The sequence below is a fragment of the Alexandromys fortis genome, unplaced genomic scaffold, assembly GCF_014885135.2.
Source record: "Alexandromys fortis isolate MF-2015 unplaced genomic scaffold, M_Fortis_MF-2015_v1.1 scaffold_138, whole genome shotgun sequence".
Classification (NCBI taxonomy): domain Eukaryota; kingdom Metazoa; phylum Chordata; class Mammalia; order Rodentia; family Cricetidae; genus Alexandromys; species Alexandromys fortis.
In genome coordinates this window covers 824,754-843,003 of record NW_026068034.1, presented here as the reverse complement: position 1 = coordinate 843,003, position 18,250 = coordinate 824,754, and the positions used below count along the sequence as shown (strand labels likewise).

Genomic DNA, 18,250 nt, shown 5'->3' with positions numbered 1-18,250 from the left:
TCCTGTGACAACACCCCTTGTTTTTATGAGCAGAACTGCCTCGGCTCACCACCAGTACTTTCCATAGAGTTGCTGGTTGAGTGGGAAAGATGGATAGGAGGAGGTTCCCTGGTTGCTCTCATTTAGGTAGGAGGGCTGAATACCCCTTTATCTCATTTCCCAAGGCTGCCCCACAAGAGGGGTAAAATGAGGGTACTGCCTCTTGGCAGTAGGTGTTCCCAGCAGATGCCATATGCTCTTTAGCTAGTTTTTCTCCCCCCTCCCCATGAAACAAAAGGGGTGAGCTCTCTTGGACACCTTGTCATGCCTGATGACAGCCCCATCCTTACCCCTTCCTGCAAGAGTTTAGTGGAACATTGTCTATTTCTGTTTGCAATCCCAGGTACCCTGCTTGAGTCTCTTAGTTCTGTCTCTGTCCATGAACTCTCCCAGCATCCTTCCCTTTGGTGCCTCATAGTATTGGGGTCTTCCTTCATTTGGTCCCTGGGTCGTGTGACTGCATATAGTCCCTCTGATGGTGTGGTACCTGGCTTGGAGGTGGGAGTAGGGATGGTACTTGGCAGGGATATTTCCAGTCCCAGCATTAACCAGGAGGCTCATGGTTTTGTCTTCTCCACAGCCTGGACGTGTCTCCTCAGGTAGAATCTGACCCAGCTGCTCCTCCTCACCCCTGCTCCCCCCAGGCTCTGGCCCCCCTTACTCCTGCTCCCGCTGCTGCTTCCATGCTAAGCACTAACCTTTTTGCAGCCACCTCCCCTGCTGCTGCCACTGCCGCTGCTGCCACCATTGTCCCTGAAGCCACCCCATCTGGATTCTTGGGGGTCACCAACCCGTTCCTCACCTCCTTGCAGAGCAACCCCTTCTTCGAGGAGCTCAAAGCCGACATAGCACTAAATTCTCCTTCACCTGCTCCCTCTCTCCCCAGTGCCTTGAGGGCCAGCCTGGCCCCCCTGGCCTCCCCTGGGAAAACCCTGCCTGAGTGGGACGACACCTTCAACATCTTTGCTGCTGGCAGGCTGCAGCCAGAGGCCAGGAGTGAGATTCTGGTCCCTGCAGAAATGGGGCTGGAGGAGGATGGGCTGCAAGACCCAGGCCCTGGGACCATGGCACTGAAAGCAACAGAGCCCCAGAGAGACCCTGGGGAAGAAAGAGATGGAATAAGGATATGGCTGGAGCCCAGGGTGCCTGTGGACTCGGGACTGGACCAGCCAAGCACAAGTGTGTCTGACCCAGGACCCCTTGGGTCTTCAGGAACTCACCCATCTTCCAGAGCAGCCCAGTTGCACCTGCGAGCCTCAGCCTCAACGCCAGACCGGGAGCTTCCTGCCTCAGAAGTGGGAGCTGGGCAGAGTCCAGCAGATAGCGGGGCATCTCTATTCAGCTCCCCAGAAGTGCTCAGTGTGTGGGAGAGACTTCCTGGTTCAGATGACATTCCTGGGGGCCAGGATGAGGAGGCTCCGCAAGATGGAGGCCAGCTTTTCCAGGAGCTGAACACAGTGGAGGATTCTTGGCCTTGGGATGTGATCACCATTTCTCCTACAGCTGAGATTGCGTCATCCATCATACAGGGAGAGTTGGATGAGGCGCCTCCTCTCCAGGTGCAGCCTGAATCACCGGCCACTGTGCACCCCGTGGCTCCTGAAGGGCACCCTGCATTGCAGCTGGAGCCAGAACCAGAGCCTGAGCAGGGATTAGATGAGGGGCTGTGGCCTGGCCCACCACCTCCCAAGCCACCACGCCTCTTCACACCCACAAATTCCCAGGTGGAGGAGGAGGAGGAAGAGGAGGACCAAGAGGAGGAAGAGAATGCTACAGGGGGTTTGGATAGTGGGGGGCCAGGGATAGAAGAAGAAATCACCTTAAGTGCATTGGTTGTTGGTCCTCAAGAGTCCAAGGAGGAGGGGGCAAATCCAGAGTTGGAGGGATTGCACAGCATGCCCTCTGGGACCCTGATGGGTGAGCCAGAGCTTGAAGAGCTGGTAGGAGATACTGGTGCTCCTGAATCCGGGGCCAGTCCCACTAGGCTCACCAGCTGCCTTGAGGGGCCCATCCTCAGATCCCATAGCTCAACCGGCTCTACTCTGCTGAGTCAGAAGGTCTGGGGGACTTCAGATACAGGTGAGAACCTTAAAACCCAGAGCCAGGAGCTAGCCAAAGAGGGGTTTGGGCCTCTCTCAGTCACCCCTCAGCAGGCTGATCTGTGGGCCTCAGAGGAGGAGGAGGAGGAGGAGGATGCCTTGAATCCCTTCTTATGTCAGGAGAGCCAAGATCCTCCCAGTCTCCCATCCATATCACCACCAGGGTCAAGGGAATCCTCTATCCGCTCTGGTCCAGAAGAGTTGCCCACACCCCCAGAACCTGCCTTCCCACCTCCCCCTCTCCCACCTTGGGCCAGCCACCGCCATGGGGTGCCAGGCCCTCCATGCCCTCCCCTGCCTGTAGCCTGGCCCTTGACCTCTTCTTCCTCACCTCCCGAGGAGTCAGCTTCACCCCTTCGTCCCCTTGAGCTCTCCCCCACTGGGGGCTCCCCTACACCATATGGGGAAGACCACGCTGCAGCCACCCCAGCCTCCCCGCTTGCGCTTCTGCCCTTGGAGACACGACCAGCTGAGGAGCTCCAGCCCAGTGGCAGGTGAGCATCCACTCAGAACCTTCCCAGGAGGAAGGTACCAGGGAGGGGCAGGGTGGGGGGCATAGTGACACAGGAGTAGAAGTGTTTTCCAGTCCAGCTTTATCTTTGCCAAGGGCACATGGCAACAGTCTGCTCTGTGTGGAGGTAAGTGGTGATGGCTTTGAACCTGTGAGCTTCTCTAGGACTAGTTCTGAAGCTGTTTATTAATAAATAGGACCTTGCACCATCTGGGTGACCCCACAAACTGGGGGTTTGGAAAATAGCATCTGACAAGGATAGTGGTTGAGAAATGAGGTTTGGGGGAGTCAGAATGCCCTGGCAGGAGATGGGGGTGAAAACTGTATGTGCTGCACAGAGATGCCATGGTTGGGGGGGTGGGGTTCCACAGGCGGGCAATACTTCTTTAGGCCTTGAGAATATTAGCAGGTAGCAGTGGGCCCACAGCAGTTTTCTGTCCATACATGGTGAGGAAGCAGAGGGCTGGCAGAGGGTCTAGGACTCTGGCCTTTGAGGAGGCTAAAGACACAGAGAAGGAAGGAAGGAAGGAAGGAAGGAAGGAAGGAAGGAAGGAAGGAAGGAAGGAAGGAAGGAAGGAAGGAAGGAAGGAAGGAAATCTTTCCTTAAATGCTTTCCACACCCTTAATCTGTAGGAAAGGCTCTCTGACTGCAGCAGGTGCCTCACTGGCTTGTCTTGTCATTGGTTTTCTGGGCTGGGCTCCCATCCATTTAGGGCAGCTGATTGGACAGCTGTGCATGTGTGGCTGTGGTCTCTTTGACATTAGGCCTTGGGCAGAATGGAGAGGCAAGACTTCACCAGAGGGCAATGGGGGTGATGAGAGCAGCGGTCAGGAACCTTGGGCTCAAGCCTCAGTACATGTGATTCGGCAAGGACAGCAGAGTCCAGAGGGACAGCGGTGCTCTAGGGGCCTGGACAAAGGCGGCAGGAGCAGAGCAGCTGGGCCAGGTGACGTGGTGAGCATTAATTAAAGCCATTAATTATCCTCAGGATCTAGCCCTGGCCTCTGTGAGGCCCCCAGCCTGCTCAGGCAGGTAGCTGCTGGCTCATGTTCAGTTGCCCAGGGTTTGCTGAGCATCTGTTTTGTGCCAGACCCAACAAACTCCCAGTCTAGGTGGGTGAACAGGGGGAGTTCAGTGACACCCAAGAAATCAGGTCAGGGAGGGAATTGACCCTCAAGTGATGGATGGGGCTGTGTCCCTCTCCCACCCCCATGTGGGGAGAAGGAGCTGGTGACCATGGTTCCCTCATCTCCTGATGACACTGTCTTCATCTGGTCCAAGTCTTGCAGTATAACTTCTATTTATACACACTGCTTACAGGGTTCCTTTTCAGAATTGCTTTCAGTTCATGTTTATATGGAGCATGAGCTTACCCTGTGGAGTGATGGGTGCATAGAGCTGTCTCTTTCTCGGTTGAGTGGGGGATCATGCTGACAGCCCAGCACTCTAGCTGCTTCCGGAGGGTGTACCTCCCTGCGGTTGAGGGTAACTGTTCATACTGGTGGCCTTAGAGCCACCTTCTTTCATACCATCTCCAGTGCAGACCCTAAGATGATGGGACTGTTCTGCCCTGTGTGGGGACTTGATATGCTTTCATATTTGTGAGACTAAACACCAGCCCTGTCCTTAGGAGCAGTGCTATTTCAGGTTGGCCGAGCCTGAGTCGGGCAGAGACTAAGTGGCTTTGCTTCCTATTCATTGCCTGAAGGCCTGAAGCCCCTGTAGGGTGAGAGTGGATTTATGAGGTTCCCCCAGGTCAGGTTAGCTGGTTTATGGGCCTGTTGCTTACAGTTTACATAAGTAGGTGCTAAGGCACCCCAGGAGAGGATTATTTTAGCTTCAGGGAATCAGTAGGCTTTCTGGAAGAGGTGACTGCGAATAGGTTTGAAAGAGCAGTAAGAAGTTTTTGGAAGGAAAGTACCCCCAGGTAGGGAAATATCTTTTGGGGGGGTGGGCTGTGCGTTTCACCTAGCGGAGGCTGGCCTTGAACGCCTGATGCTTCCACTTCTGCTGTGCTATTTGTATAGGTGTGCACCACCATGTCTAGTTAGAAATAGTTTTTGTAAGGGCCAAAAGATCATCGTTGTTTATGGCCGGCAGGGGTGGAGTTGTGGGCCAGGAAGCACAGCAAAGCCCAAGTTGTCTTAAGAGTTTTTAATCTTACCTAGAAAAGAGCCATTAAAGGAATTTTCAGAAGTGGAAAACCATTAATTATCCTTTAGCAGAACAGGGAGTGGGTGGCTGGAGGGCAGGTGCAGCTAGGAGAGGAGGAAGGTAGAGGGTCTCCCAGAGGGCTGCTGCTGGAAAAGGCAGGTGTGAGAGAAACTTGGTACGGCTAGGTGGACCCCACGGATACAGCTGTCCTCGAGGTAACAACTGGGCTGCAGCTGGGAGATAGCAGGTGTCAAGGAGGAGAGCGAAGCCAGAGAGCTAGCAGCTTAGCCTGAGAAGAGGCTGGTAGAATCCCAGAGCGCCAACTGCAGGTCTTGAAGAAGGAGAGAGGTCTGTAGCTGAGCTCTGAGGTGGAAGAGGGGACATCACGAGTTCTCTTGGCCTGGGCTACCAGCACGGAGGTCTTGGCTTGAGTACTCTCAGGGGAAGTGAGGAGTGAGAAACTAAGTCAGTCCACGGGCTCTAGGCAGGTCGTGAGAGGAGGAAGGGTCAAGGTCGAGAAGAGATTTGCAGTCCTGTCCTGAGCTTATGGTAAGCCACCATTAGAGAGAGGTGATGGCAGGAAGCCTACAAGTGGGTTTCTCCTGCTTTTAACCTGACATTTTCATACCCACGGGCTCGGCAGCTGGGAAAAGAAAGTGTAGATGACAAGGGAAGGGAATTGGCTGGTACAGGTACAGGAGTCTGTAGGCCAGTTGTCCACGCTGGATTGCAGCTGGTGTGCTGAGGTGTGCAGGACACTGCCCTGGGGACATCAGCTGTCCAGCAGGCCAGGTGGCTGTGCAGAGACAGTGACTCCACCTTTGTGCTGCCCTTCCCTCCCGCAGCTCACCTCCCATTTTTCTTGCAGTCCCCATCCCGTGAAGCCCCTCAGTGCTGCCCCCGTGGAGGCCAGCCCCGACAGGAAACAGACCCGCACCAGCCTGAGCACAGCCCTGAGCAGCGGACTGGAGAAGCTCAAAACTGTCACATCTGGCAGCATCCAGTCTGTGGTTCCAGCATCTCAGCTTGGCCCAGCTGTGGACACCAAAAAACTGAAGGTAAGGCCCGGCAAGGGGTGAGGAGGCCCCCGCGAGAACAGGTGGTGCGAGGGGCAGAGCAGCTAGCTGTGTCTCAGCTCTGAAGTGGGGTAGGACACCTCTGACCTTAGAGAGGGGCTGCTGCAGAGCCTGGGCTTCTGCAGTGGGGATACAGGTTTTGTGGGCTAGCTGGTGGAAGGTCCGGGTCTCCTCTTAGTTCCATCTTGTCTGGCCTTAGGACTCTGCTGTGCAGGACCAGTCGGCCAAGTACTATCACCTGACTCATGATGAGCTCATTGGCCTGCTCCTGCAGCGTGAGCGTGATCTGAGCCAGAGAGACGAGCATGTGCAGGAGCTGGAGAGCTACATTGACCGGCTGCTGGTGAGGATCATGGAGACCTCGCCCACATTGCTGCAGATTTCCCCTGCGCCCCCCAAGTAACCCTTCAGTCCATCCCTGGAGGGTTGGTGAGGACCTGTGTAATGCCCTCCACTGACCTGTCTCACCTGAGCAGGGCACAGCCTGCCCTCATGATCACTCTGTGCTCCCTTCCCCATCCTGCCTCTGCTGGGGTTGATGGACGGGGCCCTTTAGAACTTCCACGAGAGCCCTGGGTCTTTCCTACCTGCCCATTTCACACTTGTAGCTTTGGGTCCCCCCTCAAAGAATTGGAACAAGGATGTCAGATGTCAAGATGGCGCAGAAGTGAGCTGTGGGTTCTGGGGTGAGCTGTGGTATCTAGGGCAACAATGTTGCCAGCACAGATTTAACCACCCATGAGGTCGGTCAGTTGTTTCTTCTTGGCCCTTCATCGCCATTTCCCTCCCGCACCTGGAGGGCCTCTAGTATTTTACTGGGACTAGGATGGGGACCAAGTTGCTTGCTTGTCTGTGCACTGTAGACAACCGGGGCACCTACACCTCAACCTTGTGCCTGTACCCTAAGAGTAGGGAGCCTGTGTATTTTAGTCTTGTCTTTCTTTCTGTCTGGGGCTGTGTGTGTGGAGCATGTATACAGTGTGGTGGCGGTGGTGGCGGTATTATGTGTCTTTGTGTTCTTCAGCTGCTCCCTGCCCCTCTTCAGACCCTCCCACTCCATGTCCCAGTGGTGATGGGTGATGGGTGGTGGGTTGGGTGCAGGGAGACTGACTCCTCACTCCTGAGGTTCTCCCTACCTCCCTAACATGAGACCCAGGTTGGCGCTTTGGACTGCTCATGTTTTGGGGATCAGGCCTCCATGTCTGTTGTTACCATTTGTCCAGATGCCAAAACTGTGCTGCTGTGGGGTCAGAACTTTTGGAAACCAATTAAAATGTGCCTTTTGTGGGTGAGGACAAGAGCCTCTGGGTGTAGACCTCTCTCTGGCCATGGTGTCCCCGCCCTCCCACTGAGCACATGAAAATGGCTGTTAGGGTCCTGAAAGGGGAATATGGATCAGATTTCTTGCTTCCCTGAGAAGTACCTCAGCTAAGACTCTGGCAAACCTGCTGCCACCCCCTAAGTCTTCCTCCCACCTCCTGCTCCTCCCCTGCCTTCCATTCGGAGCATCGTGGGGTAAAAATCGAGCATGCAGTAAGCCTGGGGATACCCTGCAACTTACAGTATCTGACCTTGGGTCCCAGATGTGCTGACCCTGTGGGCTTGTCTGGAAGTGGGGGACTTCCCTCTGCCTCAGGAGACACCTGTGCTTAGGAAACGCCTGTGGCTCTCCAGCTGTTCTGTAAGCTGCTGTGCAGCCTCCCTCTTGCTCACCAACCCCTTTCATCTTTCCTGGCTTGGCTAAGTGCATTTTGAAGCCAAGTATCTACCCTGTGGTTCAGCTTCTAGTTCGCTTGTGAATACAGCAGGTCTCCTCATGGCATCTGCAGGTGTCCTTGGTGGCTTTGCATTAGCAAAAAGTATGTGTGAAAGAGATGGGATGCTGAAAAAAGATGCTTTTGGCCCAGTGGAAAGGCAATGGCTCTCTTAATTTAAGGATCATGAGTTCACTCAGAACACCTCAGGAGGATCTGCTCTGGATGATGTCAATCTTCAGCCAGCAGAGAGTAGATGAAACCCCACAATGGGGTCCCCCACAGTGTAGTTACCAACTCTAGGTCAACTCAGAAATGGGGAAAGTAACCACCAGTTCCAAGACTTTTGACCACTCTGTGTTGAGGGGCGGGGTGTCACTGGCATTGGAGAGTGCCTCTTGAGGAAGCAAGCCCCTCTGCTAGGTATTTCTCTGGGCTTTCTGTGGTTCCAGCCCTGTCCCTCATCTTTCACCCACCCCCGCTGTTTGGCCTCCCTATGTGGCCGGGGCAGGGGGTATCTTAGCACAGATGTTCTGAACTGAAGGCAGGGTTTTGCTCGTGTCTGCTCCACACCACACATTGCAGAGTGCAGCTGACAGACAGTGAGCAGGCACAGTTCTGCTCGGCCGTTTGTCTTCCTAGTTGAAACTCCTGTCTATAAAGAGCTTGTTCTTCATGTTTTGAGCACTTTATGAAGAATAAAGAATCCGTGTACCACAGCTGGCCTGGTGTGTTCTTGTTTTGAAATGAGTTGGTGAATGAGACTGCCTATGGGAGAAGGCAGTGTGGTTCCTGGGTGATGATGCCACTGTCCTGAAATCATGGGCAGTGCTGCCTATGGTGCCTGTGTTAACTGGGCACTGATCACCGGCATACATTTAGTGAGTGCTGTGGGGAAATAAAGAGGGCAAGGTTTGTGATTTCTGTTCTGAAGTCACCAAGTTTAGTGAGGGAAGGTAAGATACAAACCAAAAACAAAAACTGTTCTTTTGTTAGCCATCTCTCCTCAACTTTAGGATCATTTGTGAGTTCTGTTCCTTGTGGCTCAGCCATTAGTGAGTGGATGAGCATGTGGGCCACCTATTGCTCATGCAGTATCTGGAAGGACAGGAGGGCAACCCCAAGTTAACTCTGAAGCCCATCAAGAGATGGAGGCTTCCCTAGAATCAAGTAGTTATGTCCTGAGTGAGCCCAGCATCCCCCACCATCAGTGCTCTTGTTCCCCGCCATCCTGCAGGAGTGTGTGTGTTTATTACGCGGTGTGCTTTGTACTCCCAGGGAATCCCTGTTGCTGGTATTTGATAATTAGCCTTGGGAAGGAACTTCCTGAGTCAAAAAAAAAAGTGGGGTCTCTCAGGATGCTTAACTCACCCAATACTATTTGAATTCCTAGTGTGACCCCTCCTATACCTGCACTGAAGATTTATCCAACCGAAATCACTCCACACACACCATACAGTGGAAAGATAATTAAGCCCACAGTTGGTCTGCTAGACTTGGAAGGCAGAGGAAGGAGGATCACGAGTTTGAGGCCAGCCTGTGCTACATAGTTTAGTATGTAGCTAGGCAAAAGAGTACCATATAAAGAATCCTGAAGCAGACTTTGTAGAAGTAGGTCGACGGAATCTCAACGCCATCAAACCATGGTAAAAGTATGAGTAGATGTTCAATGGTCATAGCAACTTGGGCAGTTGTTTAATAGAGAATGTCTCAAGGCAGGGTTATGATAGAAGAAACTGCAGAAAAATCCCGCAGTGCGACTCCTTGCTGAAGGCCTTCTGAATTAACCCCACTCTGCCTGGAGTCCTTGCCTACCTAGTCCCGGGTCGGGCCCGCGTTTGTAGGAGGTTCCTGGTCGTAAGACTCAGGACCACGGGTACACTCGCACCTTCACACATTCCCAGGAATGCCGATGCCTGCTGCTTTGGAGGCGGGAGCCGAAACCAGGTCTGCGTGGGTGCAGCTCTCTGCAGTCTGGGGTTGTCAGGCTCAGAGCTGGGGAAAACTACACTTCCCACAAGGCCCTGCGCGCCCTGCTTGCTGCGGTTGCTCACGGCCAATCGGGAGAGGCAACTGTGGCGGGGGCCGAGGAGGGACATTTTAAAAGGGCTGGAGATTGCGGGCGTCAGTGGCCATGGCGGATACAGCGACCACAGCCTCGGCGGCGGCGGCCAGTCCCGCAAACGCCTCTACTGATGCTCCCCCTTTCCAGCTGGGCAAGCCCCGCTTCCAGCAGGTGAGGCCCGGGCTGCGGCACGCGGGTGGGAGGGAGGCACAAGGGAGGGGGGTCGAGCCAAGTCTCCGGCAAAGTCACTTCAGCCCGAGGGGTCTCCAACCCGCGGCCACCAGCGCCTACAGCTAGTGCGGGGACCTCGGCTGTAGCCGCTCTTTTCCCATTGGTCAACTGAATGGGCGAGGTCTCCCACCGTGGCTTCCTATTGGCGGGTGGCGCTGTCACTCTGCGGATGCCCGCGCCCTGCCACCGCCCCCGTCCGCGTCGCGCGGTGATTGGCCACGCGGGTCGCGGATCCCGGGTCCGAGCGGCTCTGAAGGGTCGCTCTGGCAAGTGCGCCTTAGGCGCAAAGTTCCCGCCCTGCGCTGCATTGGTAGGTGGGGTGGCTGGGACGCTTCTCAACTTCTCCCCGAGTGGAACTGGCCTTCCTTGTGAGCTACGGGATAGTCGCGGGGCAAAACTCCCTGGTCACGCCCCACGATCACGCTCCGGTTCCTCGACCTCCAGCAGGGTGCTACGTGCACCCCAGAATGGGACCACATGCATGGGTGCAGCGACCCGATCCCTATCCTCGGGCCGGGGCTTCAGTGACGAGACCTGCCGGCCTGCTAGCGGTCTCTGCGGGGATGCGGCTGGGACGCGGGAGCGAGCCGGGTGCGGGGAAACGCTGTGTCATCCTCCGGAGCCGCCGAGCTCCTCCCGAGGGTCCCAAGCGCGCCCTAGTCTCACACTCGATGCTCCCTGGCGCTGCGCAGCGCTGGCCCCCATCCACACCTTCTTGGGCTCTTCGGGGTGCACCGTGATTGTGGTTAGCCTAGCCCCCGGACACACACCCCAGAACCCGGCCAGGCATCACTAACTCGGCTATGAAACTGGAGATCTAGGTCTGTGAGCCAGGGGCCTGGGGGCGCGTTCCAACGCTGCAGACCCTCGCTGAAGTGAGCCTGGATTTGCCAGGATTGGGGGTAGCAGATGTGCTAGAGAGAACTTTGAAAGAAGAAAGGAAATGCCACAAAGGAGGAATGTAGTGGCTTTTTTAGAGTGGGGCGGGCGCGGAGGTGAGATTGGGTCCACATTCAGCCCCCAGCTTCACCGAGAGAGCTTTCTGAGAATGTGTCCCTAGAGTTTTTAAATGGGACTTGATTTCTTTTAAAAATAGTCTCAGCATGTAGGAATCTGAAGAGGCTTAATGTCCCCGCTAGTGTAAAATGCCACCTATGGCGACGCGGTTAGGGGTGCCTGTGCCTGGCGTAAGTGACTCTCCATTGGTCTCCACCCCCCACTGGGAAACATTTCTGCCTTTGGAACCACCACCCTGTGGTCCTATCAGACCGCCAAACTCCCCCCTGCACCCCCAGTGGGATCCTCGCAGCTTACTTTTCGGTAGTATTCCCTGTGACCCTTCAACTTTGAGAAAAGGGCTTTAGGCAGTTAGGCTTTAATGACGTGCCCTGAGTAAGTGTTTCTTTCCCTGGTGTTTGGTATTTGGGTGGCACTTGGCACATCTGTTTACTCAACAGACATTTACTGGGTCACCTTTTATTGGCTCTCTGCTGGTCTATTTGCTCTGATCGTTGGTGGAGTGTGTTTGAGGAGGTTTAGTTCCTGCAGCTGTTCATGTCCCGTTACCTCTAGCAGTGAAGTAACCTCTGCTGAGGCCCCCACTGCTGGCAGCATCATAGCCTGATAAGAAAGGGTGCTCGGGAGATCTGATTCACCCATGCTGAGAACTTCTCTTTCCTCCACACCTGCCCCGGCCTCTGCAAACCGCTCAGCCTACTCCCATGTGCTAGGGTCATAAACCTAGATTTTTCTCCGTATTTCATAGTCCTCTCAGTCCAGTCAGAGCTGTGATCTCTTCTCCCCAACAAGTCTCATAGCTGCCCTATCCAAGGCTAAGCCAGACCCCACCATGTATTTCTTGAGCCAATGTGGGAGCCTCCGACAGGGCTTCCAGTCCTGCTCTGGCCCTCTTCCAGCCTTTCCCTTTTCTCTAAGGCAGAGTCCCAGCAATGCGTCTGATCAGGTGATTCCCACACACGCAGCAGCATCCTTAAACACCTGCAGTGTTTTTCTCTATTTTTGAGGTATAGACTTCGTATCTGAAGGGACCTCAAGTTCTGCAATGCCCACTCCTTGACAAGTGACTCCTCACTTGCACCCTTCTTTCTGCCATACTGGCTGGTTTTTAGCACTCAGACCTCTCCTTCTCCCTCCCATCCCTGGGCATCCGCTGAAACATCTCTCAACTCTTCCGCTCCTCCTCATCTTTACAGTATCTACAAAGAATCGTTTCCTTGAAGGATCCATGGGATCAGGGATTGTCTACCTTGTCACGTAGTCCCTCCTCCACTGTTAGGTTACCACATTGGCAGTGTCTGGTGGCAGAAAGTTGTCACAGAGCTTTATGGATTAGTGAGACTCTGCAGTGGGGTTTGTGGAATTGAATGGAATTGACTTACTAGTCTAATTTGGGCGATTGGTCAAATTTTATTTAAACTGTCCCTTGGGAATCTTGTAAAATGGCAACACTGTTCCACTCTTCAAGAGGTAATTCTAAAGGCATGGTAGTTTGTTACATACATTCTGAGTGAGCAGGGTCCTTCAGGAGCTGGTCTCTAAACTCTAGCTGAGGATGACCTTGAATATCTCATTCTCCCGTCTCTACCTCTTTTTCTGGGCCCAGCCATCTTTGTCTGGGTCCTGTTCTCAGTCTTTGGCACACAGTAGTATCTACTACTGTAGTAGCCTGCACTGGCCTGACAGTTTCTCTCAGCTCCTCATCCCTCACAGAGTCTCTGTAGCTCACAAGACTTAAACTTACCATGCAGTCAAGGATGACCCTGACCCTGAACTTCTGATCCTCTTGCCTCCACCTCTGATTAATGCAGGGGTTACAGGCATTCAACACCACACCTCTTTTTATGGGGTGCTAGGGGCCAAGCCCAAGGCCTTGTGCATGCTAGGCAAACATGCTACCAACCGAGCTACAGCTCTAGTCTGAGTGCTTTTTGTAGGACTGGGGACTGAGGTCTTCCTCTCTCTCTGGAAGCCCTTCTCTCCCTGCTCAGGGTTCTCTCTGCGAAGGTAGTGGGAGGGGCAGCAATGAGCAGGATCAGAGCAGAGAAAGGGGAATGGATGGGTTTTGTCCATGGCTGCTTTTCTCTCCGTAAGATGATGATGGTGGCCAAACACCCCCTCCCCCCTCTGCATATTGGCTTATGAAAATTTTACAGCTCTTTGTGACAGGTACAAGGTCCTCTAATTTCAGGCGAGAGTTGCAGTTCACAGATTCGGTGACTTCCCAGACGGCCTAGCTCCAGAGTCCAGGTGTATTTACTGTCAGCTATTTTTTAAGGTGGGGGTGTGTGTGTGTGTGAATTAATGTTTTATGACCTTTTAAAGCAAAAACAAAGGAGATCCAATGAGGCAGGTCAGCACTTTGCATGGCTGCAGTCCTGGGGGCAGGCTGAAGGTACTTGTATCAGGGAGATCTGCTTATGTCAGTGTTCCTTATTCTGGAGGGTTTCAACCACAAAACCAGAGCCTTTCATCTTCTAACCCTTGGCTGCCCATCATTCAGCATCAGCTTTGCCAGTTTAAGGCCAAGCTATTTCGCCTGTGTTCTTCCCCGCTCACAGGCAATGAATCGCTTTGATGCAAACCTGAACATCCCGCTGTTTCAGTTACTAACCGGTCAGTGGGTAGATCTAAGAATAAAGATTTGTGTATGTTTGTGTGTGTGCGTGTGTGTGTTACATTTGTGTTCCCTGGTGTGTGGAGACCAGAGGAGAACTTCAGCTGTAGTTCCTCAGGTATCACACCCAGTTTGGTTTGTTTTACAAACTTAAAAAAGAAAGAAAGAAATGCTTTTAGGTTTACAGAAGTTAGAACAAGGAATTCCCAAACTACTCTTACACAAGGTTCTTTATTATTTCACAGAGGCAAGGTACATTTGTCAAAAGTAAAAAAAAAAAAATCAAAATTGGTGTCTGGAATTGGTATAGCAGTTAGGGATGCTTGCTGGTCTTGCAGAGGACCCACGTCCAGTTCCCAGCATGCATGTTAGGTAGGTGGCTCACATAGCCTGTAACTTCAGCTCCAGGGGATCTGACACCCTTTTCTGGTGCCTATGGGCATCCATGCATGTGTGGCACACAAAGAATTAAGTAAATATGTGGGTGAGGTGGTGCTTGTCTTTAATTCCACCACTCGAGAGGCAGGCAGAGCTCTTTGAGTTTGTGGTCAGTCTGTGTATAATAAGTTCCAGATCATCCAGGACGAGGTGTCTCACGAAAATGGGTGGAGGCTGTGGAGAGCCAAGGTTTGATTCCCCGTATTCCCCTGGTGGCTGACAACTATCTCCAGGTAATTTGGTGCCCTCTTCTGACCTCTGCCAGCACCAGACACACATGTGAACATACACAATATCCAGGCAAAATATTCATACACATAAAGTAAAAGTAAAGCCAAGCATAGTGGTGCGTGCCTTTGATCCTAACACTCTGGGGGCAGAGGCAGGCAGATCTCTGAGAGTTTGAGGCCAGTCTGGGCTACAAAGTGAGTTCCAGGACAATCAGAGCTATTACACAGAGAAACCCTGTCTTGAAACTGCTTCCTGCCAAAAGTAAAAATTAAAAAAGAAACAAATTCAAAACCAAAAATCTATTTAATGTGTGAATAATGAAAGATAAATAAAATTCAGCACACTCCAGAATGAATTGTACTATTTATTTATTTATTTATTTAGAACAGGGTTTCGCTGTGTAACTTTGGAGCCTGTCTTGGCACTCACTCTGTAGACCAGGCTGGTCTTGAACTCACAGAGATCCACCTGCCTCTGCCTCCTGAGTGCTGAGATTAAAGGCATGCGCCACCACTGCCCGGTCGTACTTTTTATTTTTTATGTTAATGTCTCTTCATTTCTAGGGTTCCAGAGTGCTTTTGGGTCACATATCTTTTTAGTATCCTTTGGTCTGAGTTTCTCAGACTTTTCTTCTGTTTTTACCTTGACTGTGTTGGGAAGAACTGGGATATCTTTAGTTTGTGTATACCTAGTGCATTCCACACGGATAGAGAGATAGAGCCTCAGGCTTTGAAGGAAACGTGTTCCAGAAGCGAGTGTTCTTCACATTGCAGCTTGTTATAGGGATTTGAAAACTGGGGGCTGGAGAGGTGGCTTGGCAGTTTAGAGTGCATACAAATGGTCCTTCCAGAGGACCCAAGTTCCACCACCCTCATCAGGGTCCTGCAGCTCCGGGGGATCTAATGCCCGCCCTCTTCTGGTTTCCAGAGCAACACCACACACACAAATTTAAAAAATTAAATCTTTAAAAATTAATAAAAATTAGTGTTAATATCAGCCTCCCCCTACTCTTTATTTTTTATTTTATTTTTATTTTTTTTGAGATAGGATTTCTGTGTAGTTCTGGTTGTCCTGAAATTCACTCTGTAGATGAAACTGGTCTCAGAGATCTGCTTGCCTCTGCCTCCCGAGTGCTGGGATTACACTGCCACTACCACCCAGCTTTTTTTTTTTTTGGACAAGATTTTATGTAGCATAGGCTGGCTTTGCTTATGACAGAATGACTTTGACTGAACTCCTGATCCTCTTGCCTTTATCTCCCAGGACTGAGGTTACGGGCATGTGCCATCAATACCACACTCATTATTATTATTATTATTACTATTATTATTATTTTGAGAGAGGATTTCTCTGCGTAGATTTGGAGCCTGTCCTGGAACTCACTCTGTAGAGCAGGCTGGCCTCAAACTCATAGGGATCCGCTTGCCTCTGCTTCCTGAGTGCTGGGATTAAAGGCATACACCATCACTGCCCAACCTATTCTCTTTTTTTTTTTCAAAAAAATGTTTTAATATTTTATTTATGTTTGTGTGTTTATATTCACACAAGTGTACAGGTGTCCTTTAGAACTGGAGTTACAGACAGTTCATTGCAAGCTGCCTGACATGGGTTCTGGGGACAGAACTCAGACCCTTTGGAAGATTGGCAAAAGCTTCTAACTATAAACTATCTCTCCAGTCTCTCATTATTTCTAATTTCTTTTCTATTTTAAAAGACTTATTTATTTTATTTTCTGTATATGAGTTTGTTTGTCTGTGCACCATGTGCATGCCTGGTGCCATTGGAGGTCAGAAGAGGTTGTCAGATCCCTGGAACTGGAGTTACCAATAGTTGTGAACCACCATGTGGGTACTGGGATTTGAACCTGGATCCTCTGCAAGAGCAACAGTGCCTTAACCACCGAGCTATCTCTCCAGCCCTCATTATTTCTTAGCATCAAATAATTAGTTACCTCCTTTTTGAAATTGTTGGTTTGTTTGAATCACAGTCCCTGTGCAAAACTCCACTGTTGCTTAAACGCCTTCCCTTTGAGAGATGGGAACAATGCTTATTCCTGCTCCCAAGGCCCTAAAGACAACTCGATGTGTGATTCCCCTGGATTTCACTCTGGGGAACCAGTGTATACAGCTTACAGAGCCCAGCAGAGGCAGGAGGCGGCAGAGGTGAGGCAGGGGGCGGCCGAGGTAGGGGGCGGCAGAGGCAGGAGCTGGAAAGCTGCCACTCTGGAAGATCCTACCCAGCATGGATGAGTGCCTCCCCCGTGGCTGTGTAGATGGGGCACCCTCCCTTCATCGTTCCCCAGCTATGCCCTTTAACCTGAGGCCATGCGCAGTTAGGACAGAGTTGCTTATGACTGGTTGGGAGGCGCAGGGACTGGATATGCAGGTGAGGGTTCCAAGTCCTTCCCTGCCGTTCCTTCTATGAGCCGATGGCCACGCTCAATACGCTCAGCTGTGACGGTCTCTTTCAGGGAGTCACGGTGATCTGACGAAGGTGGTGGCAGTTTGGCTGGGAGGATAGGCCTGTGCAACACCCACACCCCACAGTCTCACGTGATGTTTGCCTGTGGAGCCCAGCGTGGCCTGGGACTTGCACCTCTCTCCTTCCAACCTCGGAAGAGTGATTGCATGTGTAGCTTGCGATAGCGTTCCTCTTCCTTCTGCTTATTGCTTTGCTCCCTCGTCCCCCCTCACATACGCTGAAGGAACTGGGGTGTTTGTCTTGTAGAACTCCCTCCATAAGGATGTGACTGGTTGCGTCTCTGGTGCTGGTTGACCTGTTCCTTTGTCCCTTTTTTTTTTTTTTTCTGCCTTGTTTTTAAACGCCACCCCGCATTCCTAGTGAAAAGAGGACAGCTCACCTCCCAGGAGCCTCTGAAACCTGCCTGTCTTTCTTCTCCCTCCTCTTCTATTTTCAATTTTTTCTTTCTTCTTTTTTTAATGGTTTAATGCTGGGCATAGTGGCACATGCCTTTGATCTCAGCACTCGGGAGGCAGAGGCAGCCAGCCTGGTCTAACTGGGGTGTTGCAGGACAGCCAGAGCTACTAGTGAGACCCTGTCTCTTAGGGGGAAAATGTCTACATATACATTGGGGGACCGGAGAGATGCCTCAGTGGTTAAGAGTGTGGACTGCCCTTGAAGAGAACCTGAGTTCTATTCCCAGCACCCATGGCAGGCGACTTGAAACAGTCTATAGCTCTTGCTCCAGGGGATCTGATACCTCTGGCCTACACTCATGTACACATACCTGCACACAGACATACAGCTTATACATAATTAAAAATAAAATCTTAGTGTGTGTGTATCTTAGCCGTAGTCATATCCAGTCCCATTTCCCCTCCCACTCACCCTGGACCCCACCAGACATGTTCCTCTCCCACCTTCATAGTCTCTTTCTGTTTATTTTAAAATAAACTCTGAGTCTAGTTGGGGCATTTCTTTGGGGTCATCTGCCAGCAGCCACACCCTTAAAGGACATGGCTCTCCATCCCCCGCAGTTATTAACTGCTAGTAGCTCCTTTTTAAGGGTGAGGCCTCATGAGCCCCTCCTCCACCCATGCTGGGATGTTGACTGGCGTGGTCTCGCGTGTTCACGAGTGTGACAGCCGTGTATCTTGAGGACCGTATTTCACGCATTCCACTTCATCTGTGGAGCTCCTACATTCTTCTCCAGCCCCTTCGCATGCTCCCTCCTCCTTTCCTTCAAACCGCCCCCCCCCCCCCCCCCGCGCCGTGTATCTTGAGGACCGTATTTCACGCATTCCACTTCATCTGTGGAGCTCCTACATTCTTCTCCAGCCCCTTCGCATGCTCCCTCCTCCTTTCCTTCAAACCGCCCCCCCACCCCCCCCCCCACCCCGCCCCATTCTTTCCTTCAGACTCAGATACTGATTTGGCAGGTTAGGGCCCAGAACAGGAAATAAGCACACAGGCCTCTTCCTGTTTGTCCTTCCATCTGTGCGGAATTACAGTTGTTGGTTTGTTTACCCCCCCCCCCCAATGTCTGTCTTTTATTTT

General features: G+C 52.1%; 2 protein-coding genes across 8 annotated transcripts in view; both read left to right on the top strand.

The window, feature by feature from the left end:
- Rab11fip5 (RAB11 family interacting protein 5) overlaps positions 1 to 8,353 on the top strand; it is a 39,221-nt gene extending 30,868 nt beyond the window's left edge. Inside the window, exons 4-6 of one of the 2 annotated variants that reach the window (XM_050164963.1) lie at positions 620 to 2,632; positions 5,673 to 5,862; positions 6,080 to 8,353. In XM_050164963.1, coding sequence (XP_050020920.1) covers positions 620 to 2,632; positions 5,673 to 5,862; positions 6,080 to 6,283 — 2,407 coding nt within the window. In that variant the 3' untranslated portion in view covers positions 6,284 to 8,353. The remainder of the gene's footprint in view (positions 1 to 619; positions 2,633 to 5,672; positions 5,863 to 6,079) is intronic. The other variant, XM_050164964.1, reaches the window with a different exon arrangement.
- A 1,329-nt stretch (positions 8,354 to 9,682) lies between these two features.
- The window catches only part of Sfxn5 (sideroflexin 5), a 123,364-nt gene continuing 114,796 nt past the window's right edge, over positions 9,683 to 18,250 (top strand). For 2 of the 6 annotated variants that reach the window (XM_050164946.1, XM_050164943.1), the window contains exon 1: positions 9,686 to 9,870. In XM_050164946.1, coding sequence (XP_050020903.1) covers positions 9,769 to 9,870 — 102 coding nt within the window. In that variant the 5' untranslated portion in view covers positions 9,686 to 9,768. Of the gene's footprint in view, positions 9,871 to 18,250 lie in introns of all 6 variants that reach the window. The other 4 variants (XM_050164944.1, XM_050164942.1, XM_050164948.1 and 1 more) reach the window with 3 other exon arrangements.